Below are 9,929 nucleotides of genomic sequence, written 5' to 3'. Positions count from 1 at the left end.
GCTATTGAGCTTTAAAATTGCAAATGGATACAAATTTACCGCCTCTTATGCCTGATGAGGATAAAAACTTTCGTGGTCTTTTAGTTTTGGATTTTAGAAAATGATGACGTCACGTGAAAACGATCTATATAACTTGCAAATGACTTCGCAATTGACATTTTGAGGGGTGGGAGGGGGGGGGGCTTTGTTTCAAAGTGCTCCTTCACTTCTGATTAGGAGAATGGATTGTAGTGTTGGTGTCAGGTTCTACCAGTAATAAGGACAGCGGACACATGTATGATAGGCATTATAAGACTGAATTTGCTTAGCCAGGAGATCAAGTTGACCTTATCTCCCCCACTTCTGTAAAGTTACATTTAACCCTGACAAGATCACAGAAAAGCATATAATAAATACCAGTTTGAAGTCATGGATGATAATCCTTGTGTCAGGATATTTATATTTTCGTTTGTCATCAGGTCAAGGAACAGGACACAAGCTGGGCTATTAGAATGGAAAAGACCAAAGTAAGTTTACAATGAAACTATACTGTTTTTAGCAACACTGGTCTTTAAACAAGGTGGATTTTTACAAGGAATGTAATCACCTTGTAGTCACATTACCTTTGACAGTGTTCAAATCTCCAGCCCCAGACTGAAACTTAAGAATACTAGTGTGTGGAGGAAACCAGTCCCTTCATTGCAGACTCCCACAGCAGCATAAAAGTAACATTTTCATTGTTTTAATTTAATCCTGCTAAAAGGGAGACCATGGACGCATTGATTGATTGATTGATTGACACATTTATTCTCTTGTTCTCAACTCTGTTGTTTATTAAGTAGTCCAAGCAGTTTTTTTTTCCGATCTTTATCAAGATAGTGCTTCTATTCTTTTCATTCGCACTGTCTGAGGGCTTGAAATTCTAAACTGGCACCCGTCGACTTTTACCACATAGTCATGTTGAAACATTTATGTACGTTGCAAGAATAAGTATTCTACAAAACAGTGGTTCAGGTCAGTTTTGTAAACTTTGAAACTTCAAACTGTTTGCTTCAGTGTTTTTTTTTTGTTCCCCACGTTTGTGGGCTATCTCATTTACGGACTCCAAATGAAGGTTCAACGGGCGTCCACTCTATCGAGACATTGGAGACATAACTGGGTGTTAATTTTCTACATTCTGTTTTTCACTAGGTACCTCGAAGTGCTCTTCATAGGGCGTCAATCAGTGGACGATATGAGGAGGTCAACACGCACCTGAAGAACGGTGCAAATGTTGATGAAAGAGATCAGGTTCTTCAAGAGATTTGTATTAGTATCTAGGTCTATCTAATTTTCAGTTAAATTTTTGCATATCTAGCCCACGTTTGCTTATCCCTGTGTGCGTGGGTTAGAAAATACATGTACCTACATTTATACTTTAGAAGACGGCCAGAAAGGTAACACTTCGCAGTTTTAAAACTGACAATCCATGGCCCTGACGTTTCTTTTAATTTTCACACCTGTGTGCTAGTGAGATCCTGACACATGTGAATTTGGTGTGGAAAAGGTGAAGCCCAAATTGTTTTGTTGCTTAACACCCCCTTCAGCCAGTGCTGGGCACCAGAATTTATATCTTGGTTTTACATTTATTCTTTCCCTAGTTTTTGTTAACACCGCTGCATCTTGCCTGTTGGTATGGACATGAATCTGTTGTCAAGCTGTTGCTGGATCATAATGCAGATGTCAATGCTTTAGACAGGGTAAGTGGGAAGAGAAGAAGTCACTCCCATTTGATGTTCCTCTTAGTCTATTGCTCACATTTGCTTCTGTTTTATTGCAAAAAAAACTAACACCAATGTTAGACGAAGTTCCATGGCTCAAACATTTCTTGCTTCTTTCTTGCTTGTTTGAGGTAAAGATAAAATTGTCATACATAACTATTAATATGACAACGCTTACTCGGATTAAAATTTTGTACAGCAGCTTGTTTGGGTATTGATAGCTGAACAAATGATGGAAAAATAGTATCAGTGATTAATGTTTATGCAGACTACTTGCATTTTGGATTTTTGAAACGAGCCTTGTGTACTGCATTCTCAACATTTGATTGGCTCATCAAAGCAGAGCTATCAACTAACACAAGAGGTCTTTGCTCCCATGCTCAATGTTTTCCCAGGAAAGAAAAACTGTCAGTGTTCGCTTGGTGACACAGTGGCACAAACATCGTTTTAAGTAGAATTTTAAGTATAAAAGGTTTTATTCTTTTAGTGGCTGGATATTGAGGACCATTACCCACAGTAAACTTACAGATATGAGCATAGTTAGTGAGTCTTTGGTTGATACCCAATGTGCCCTTAAATAATTTTCATTAATTTTGAATGATGCTTGGCATAAATTGGTATGGAAATTATGAGGAGGAGCTTATGCGACGAGGCCGTTGGCTAGGAGACATCCATCGAGATCTGCCTCATTTGTCAGACATCATACAAATGCAGAATTAAATAATTTTTATTGTTGGTAAGCTCTGAAAAGTGTGCTTTATTGCGTTTGGTAATGTGATGTCACAATAATAATTGCAGGAATGTTTTGTCGCTTAGCTAAATGTTTTCGCCTGGGCTTCTGAGCCAATCAAAAATGAGTATATGTATAGTATCGCGTGAAACCTGCCGCTGCAGTTGTCAAAAGAAAGGAAATGCATGAAAGATTAAAAGAAACTAAAAAAGGAATAAAAGGATTTAAATGGCGGACTAACTACTCTTCCGGTCCTCTTCTTTAGTTTCAGTTCACTCCTCTGCAGAAAGCTGAACACTGCAATCATCAGTCGATAATTCAGCTGCTTCTGGACCATGATGCAAAACCAAGTTTTCAGCAACCAGTAAGTTATTAATATAATTTGTCCGTTTCCTTGAATTACTTTGTACAACAAAGCAATAACGTAAATTTTGCGCGGTAATGTAATGTCTTTACCCTTGTTGTTGGGGTTGCTTTCTTTTTTTCGGTGGGGGTGGGGGTGGATTGGGGCAAGGGATGCCAAGCACTCTTCAATATGTAACGAGAATTCAATGAGCTAAATTCCATAAATGCCCTATGTATTCCCCTGAGGCATTTTTATCATCAGGCGTTATAAGCTAATAGCATACAGAACTACCGTACGCACTATCGATTTCCAAATAAATGCAACTCACTTAAAAAAAGATTGTGCAGCCGCCTGATACGAAAAACCACAACAACCAATGCGAATGTACTCCCCAGCCAATTGCAGGTGCACCAACCTCTTGGGAGGGAGTTTGGAAGAGGTGATTAAAATATAAATCAACGTTAATGAACAGAATTTCCTTGGTAAAGATAAGCTTTTGAAAGTTCGAGAGTTAATTTGGTACATGAGCTGTCCATTGGACACTATAACTGTACCAAGTTCAAAACCCTCGTGTTTGAATAAAGTACTGTGATGTGTGTGACGTATGCTACAACAACAGGAGTATGTACCAAGGGGGCAAACATTCCTTATCTACCAGTAAGAAAATCTTTGCGTTTCATGTCACTGCAGCTTAGAGTTTAGTTCCGCTGAATGTAAATACATCACTTAAAGATAAAAACTTTCAGTCTTAAACTAATGTTTCAACAAAATCCAAACCATGAAATGGAGATGGTCAACTTAGATGCATAAAAATGGTTGTCCCCTAAGGGGCGGGGGGGGGGGGGAGGTTATAAAAAGTATACATGTCATTTAAGAGGCAGGCTTGCGTGCGTGTTGTTATCCGTGGCGTAGTACTATCGTAACCAAGTTAATCGATGTTTAACACATTTCATTGCAGCTCAGTCTAAGGATATTGGCAAAGAGGGCTTTTTTGCGTACGGACATCCATACCGGATTTAATTTACTACAAGCAGCTGTCTTAGAGGGAGACTATGACAGTGTTTGGAAAGCAAGTGTCGTTCTAGAGAACTTTGTGGAGGAAATAAAATACGAAACAATAAGTAATAACGCGTCTATTTTCCGAGGAAAAGCAGCAGTTGATATTCTATCATCAGCTATGGCTTGGAGAAAACCAGGCCATACTGATATTGAATTACTATACAGAAGATTGGTTGAGATTGACGAAACAGTAAATGAGCTGCACTCGTGCGCCAAGAGCGGCGATGTAGAAAAGGTGATTGAGCTCGTTTTGAATGACGGTATTGATGTCAATGTCGCTGCAAAGAGCAACATCACACCATTGCTGTTGGCGAGTCGGATGTCCTCTGGTGTGTTAATCAAGACCCTGATTGATCTTGGGGCAGACGTAAATGCTCAAACAGCCCCAGGTAAACAGGGACCTTTGGGTTTTGCAGCTTCTAGCAATAATTACATGGTGGCTAGAGTGCTTTTGGAGCATAGAGCTGATGCGAACATTAAGGATCTGTGGGGGGAAACACCTCTTTATAAAGCAGTCATGCAGAAGAACGTACCTCTTGTCGAGCTATTGCTTGAAAACAAGGCGGATGCAAATATTCAAGACTGGGTGAGAGAAACACCTCTGCACAAAGCAGTCATGCGGAGGGATGTACCTCTCGTCAAGATATTGCTTGAAAACAAGGCGGATGCAAATATTCAAGACCGGGCGGGAGAAACACCTTTTCAAAAAGCATTCATCCAGGAAGACGTACCCCTGATCAAGCTATTGCTTGAAAACAAGGCGGATGCAAATATTCAAGACCGGGCGGGAGAAACACCTCTACACAAAGCAGTCATGCGGAAGGATGTACCTCTCGTCAAGATATTGCTTGAAAACAAGGCGGATGCAAATATTCAAGACCGGGTGGGAGAAACACCTCTACATAAAGCAGTCATGCTTGAGGATTTACCTCTCGTCAAGGTATTGATTGAAAACAAAGCGGACGCGAATATTCAAGACCTGCGGGGAGAAACACCTCTACATAAAGCAGTCATGCTTCAGGATTTACCTCTCGTCAAGGTATTGATTGAAAACAAAGCGGACGCGAGTATTCAAGACCTGCGGGGAGAAACACCTCTACATCAAGCAGTCATGTGGAGGAGCAAACCACTCGTCAAGCTTTTCCTTGAAAACAAGGCGGATGCAAATATTCAAAACCAGGAAGGAGAAACGCCTTTACATAAAGCAGTCATGCTTGAGGATTTCCCTGTCGTCAAGGTATTGATTGAAAACAAAGCGGACGCGAATATTCAAGACCTGCGGGGAGAAACACCTCTACATAAAGCAGTCATGCTTGAGGATTTACCTCTCGTCAAGGTATTGATTGAAAACAAAGCGGACGCTAATATTCAAAACCAGTGGGGAAATACGCCTCTTCATCAATGCGCTCATTACGGATTTTCTGACACTTCACAAATGCTGATTGAATCCGGATGCAATATCAACCTGAGGAACAAGAAAGGAGAAACCCCTTCTGATATTGAAACTTCCAGAAGGCAGTGGAGTAAACGCCCACCAGCTCGCTATTCACAAGATTTCTAAAGCTCTACACCACAGTGGAGGTTTCACCGCGAATGGTTGGACGTGACTAAAATGGGACCTGAATCAGAGGATGTGACAGAGGCAGAAGATCTACATGTAGTGCTGCCTCAGGATGCTAGACTACCTTATGGCAGCGAGCAAAGTTTAGAAGAGGTTGTACGTGAGGCTGATGAAAAATGGCCAAGTAAAGGGGTCTTAATGAAGAAACAACAAGAGTTGTCTTCACTCGAGGAAGAGACACAAGCTCGACTTACACGACAGCCCGAAATGACCAAAGAAGTGAAAGAAAAAGGACAAGCAAGCTAGCGATTAAAATCATGCTGTAGCTAATGTAAATTTATGTCACGGAATAAGCATACTTATGATCACTAAACCGAAAAAGAGACTTTTTGTCACTTTTAACAATACTAATTTCGTTGGTCGAAATTTAACAAATTGACGCCACTTTTTCATAACATTGTGAAAGTTGTTGTGGATCCACGAGCCAAAGGCTCTATTTGTCCGCTTAAATGAACAGAAATAATATGCAGACACTAAAATCTATGCACCTTTATTCAAACTGGCACAATTTATCGTCAGCAACGTTTCTCGTACGCTCATTGGCTACTAAATTTCATTGGCTGAAAATTTATCACATCAAGAACTTGGGTAAATTGAAAATTCAGTTCAAGAATCAAACTGCAATGAAAAACCCTCGTGGCAAACAAAATTGTTCATGACTTAGTGAAAATCGAGTCATTTTGAGGTAGGAACATACTTCAGTAAACTTAATAACTTCCTCTCCTGACGTTAAGTTAATTGGAAAACTAAAATCAAACAGCTTAAACACAAAGACGCACGATAAAAAGGGTGGCTTCACGCTCGGCTTTTGTTCGAATTCATTCAAGCACCAGTGATTATCCAAGATCGTGATCAACAAACAGCAACACAGCGACGGAAGCCTTAAAAGATATTTACAGCGCGAGAAAAAGGAACTGGGGATTAAAAAAAAGAACGACAGATAACATTTTATAACATATTACGGACACATTGCCATAAGGATCTTTTTTATTGTACAAATTATCACTGAGCTCGGTTGCGTCCACGGTTGATTGATAAATCATTTGCATGTGCCTAAGGCACCACGCCTTTTATATTGCGTCGTCGTGATTAAAGCCTGGCAAATCCTCCACATTGACACTTTCAGATGCGCATAAATCCCAATTATACCAGGGCCGCGAAGCGGCCTGTTAGTATAATTGAAATTATATAAACAAACGAAGTGAGAAATACCTGAGATAACCTCTTATAGTGCTTCAAACCACTCTTTAACACGTCTAAAGAAAACAAAAAAGACCATACCCTGCGCACCCCCAGGGTAAGGATAGACATGACGTAGTACCATAACTCCCTGCGGCCCTATAACACGCTGCTGACATGTGACATACGTCCACAGCGCTGTGGACAGTAAGCACCATCGGTCTTATGTTGGCACCCCAACAGGGCATGGCACCTGTATGATGCAAAATGACACCAACTGGAAGGGTGGGTGGGTCCTCATGTATTTCTCACTTCGTTTGTTTATGTAATTTCAGTTATGATGGTATAATTGGGATTATGTTACACGAACTCCGTTCAAAACACGCAAAACATTTGGGCAACAATAGAAGGGAGTCAGACAAATACAAGTGTTGATATTTTAATATCACTTAAAAGAGGAAAAACCTCCGAGTGACAATGTTTACAATATAAATAAACAAGACAAATGTCAGCAATATCAAGTCGTTGATCTAAAGATCTGTATTGAAGGGGTGCAACCCAAGATGAATGTACACCAGAAAAAAGAACTGCGTGAGCAAACGTTGAGATGTGAACAGGTTTGTAATAAAACCTCTGAAAAGTTGAAGGAGTAGACCAATCGGACATTCTTAAAATCTCCGATAAGGGAACATTGGAATTGGCTGCTGCAGTAGTTGAGGCTCCACGCACGGAATGTGCCTTGAAGACATTGGTGTCGACAACAGGAACCTTGAGTAGCCAACGTAGCCACCTCGCGATGGACGGTGCCGTAATCGGTTTGTAACGCTTTGCATACGAGATAAACAACGGACCAACATTGGAAGAAGGAAATACTGGACGAATCGCACATGTGGCTTTTATAAAGTATGAGCATAATGTCTCAACTGGGCAGAGTCTGGAGTTGGAAGGAAATCTAGCAAAAAAGGCCTTCGAAAGTTGATCAGAGGAGCCCCGTTTACTGAGAGCGCAAACTCCACGCTTTCTGGGAGGACGCGGCAGTGCCGAAGATCCAATTTTGTTAGCGCTGGGACTCTTCCCAGGCAGGCTACAAGAATAACATGGAAGGCGTAAGCGACAATTGCTTTAGAAACAATAGCCTGTTACTACCAAGCGATGCAAGGTGTTTAGTGACAAGGGTTATGTCCGAGGTGTGGGAGTACCTAGCTTTAGGGGGACGACTGTTGAACATTTCTTTCAGTGGCTGGGTAACGAGAGGATGCTACCCCACAGGGTCACCATCCACCTTAATGTGGGCGGTGGAAATAGCTAAACGCGCACCATCAACTGAGCAGTAAGCCACTTCGTTATTGAAGAACTCGGCTAGGTAGAGTAGGATGTTAGCTAAAGATGCTGAAAAGGGATCAACCTTTCTTTTATCACACCAGCAATTCCAGCGTCCCCAAGCTGATCTGTACGTTTTTCGTGTGGAGGGACGAACGAGATGCCAAAAGGAATATCTGGGTAACGTCTTCAGAGATTCGCATTGCTTGGTACTGTCTCCGGAGATGTGAGTCACGGCTGGGTGCAGTCTGGGAAACATAGGGTGAGTCCTTCGAGGGTCTGATGGATCCTTCAAAAGGTGTCTGGTGGTTGGGATGAGGACTGGTTGCTCGACCAGAAGGCTCAGGAGGAGCGGCCACCAAGGATGTGCTTGCCAGAGGAGTGCAACTAGTATGATGTCCCCTTTGTCTTGAGCCACTTTGTTCAATACAGCTGGAATCAGATTGAAAGGTGGGAACGCATAACCCTTGAAGGGTTCCCAGTTCATTGTCGGAGTATCCGCGTGCAAGGCCTCTGGGTCCAGTCTCCAGCTTACGTACTAGGGGAGCTGGGCGGACAGGCAAGAAGCAAACAGGGTTTATCTTCCATTCGCTTTTGTCGTTGAACGCCCTCGATTCCGAGTCTGCAATGGTGTTCACTTTGCCTGGAGCGTGTTGTGTCGACAACGCTATGTTCCTCTCCAGGCACAACCTCCAGTGTTCCAACGTTAAAGTTATGAGGCAAGCCGACCTCGTACCGCCCTTGTTGTTTATATGGGCTATTACTGTTGTGTTGTCCATTCTCAGGCAGGCCACGCGATGAGACGTTAAGGCAAAGAAGGCGACCTTGAGTTCTGATACGTTTATCTTCCGACCAACACCCATTTGTGCGATGCCCTTGGCAGACCGCACCCCATCCTGCCTGGGATGCATCTGTCGTTATGAACAAGGTCGAGGCTGGAGGTGTTATTGGACTGCCATTCCCCGGATCGATGTTCAACAGCCACCATTTAAGTTCGTCCAAGGAATTGGTAAAAACCCTTGGATCAATGTTTAAGCCAAAACAGAGCCCTTGAAAGACAAAGCGTGTGTTTGCTCCACAGAAATTGAAGGAACTTCTGGGAGATTTTGTGGACTGGGACCGAAAGGTAGGCGTCTTTCAGGTCTAGGGTGGTCATTTAGTCGCCTCTTTGAAGGGGAAACTTTATGCAAGAGATGTTCTCCATCTGGGCGGTTACTTAAATACTTATTGTTCGTGCCAGACGAGGGCCTTATTCCTGATAGGAGCACGGCTAGGCCCTGGGCGGGTGGACGCGTTTATCCGGTCGTGAAGATAATGCCAAGTTCTTAGCGAGGGCTCTGGATAGGTCAGCTTGCTTTGTTGGAAAGTCATCCCCAAAAATCATGCGGCTCGCATTAGGAGTACTGAGAATCAGGATCATAGAGATCAGTGCTATTCGGGGGGACGGTTGTCCCGTTACTTTGATTTCCAGCATCGTCAAAAGGCTCATTAACCTCATTTTGGGGTTCACAAACCCCGTTTGGTGGCTCATTAGCCCGCGTTGATGGATTAAAAGCCGTAACAGAGCCCTCTTGGTCGGACATGAGGTCCTCATCTGAGTACGCTAGCACAGAAAGTGCGTCAGATTCCACGCTCAACTTTGGCGGGCAGCTTTCCAGCCAGCAGGTTTCCAGAGATGTCACTCGTGCATTCGTGGACTTTAGTCCTGTTGGACTTCTTTTAAGGTCGTCGAAATGGAGGAAAGAGCAGACTGATCTTCATCCGAAATCCTCGGGAGTTTAGGAGGGGTCGGTGAATGTAAACGCTCTGAATCAGCACAACGAGCATCATGTTTTGGACTCGATCGAGACTTTGATCGTGATCGGTGTCGCCTTGACTTTTTCGTTGTAAAGATCGAAGTTACGCTTCTGAAAGGAAAGGAGCCGAGATGGGCCG

At 42.7% G+C, this 9,929-nt stretch overlaps 1 protein-coding gene across 1 annotated transcript in view; it reads left to right on the top strand.

The window, feature by feature from the left end:
• The window catches only part of LOC138013837 (ankyrin-1-like), a 109,644-nt gene extending 102,905 nt beyond the window's left edge, over window positions 1-6,739 (top strand). Inside the window, exons 11-12 of the mRNA XM_068860888.1 lie at window positions 2,735-2,833; window positions 3,774-6,739. Coding sequence (XP_068716989.1) covers window positions 2,735-2,833; window positions 3,774-5,435 — 1,761 coding nt within the window. The 3' untranslated portion in view covers window positions 5,436-6,739. The remainder of the gene's footprint in view (window positions 1-2,734; window positions 2,834-3,773) is intronic.
• The last annotated feature ends 3,190 nt before the right edge of the window (window positions 6,740-9,929 follow it).

This window comes from Montipora capricornis, chromosome 1 (genome assembly GCF_036669925.1).
Source record: "Montipora capricornis isolate CH-2021 chromosome 1, ASM3666992v2, whole genome shotgun sequence".
NCBI lineage: Eukaryota > Metazoa > Cnidaria > Anthozoa > Scleractinia > Acroporidae > Montipora > Montipora capricornis.
This window is presented reverse-complemented; position numbering and strand designations above follow the sequence as displayed.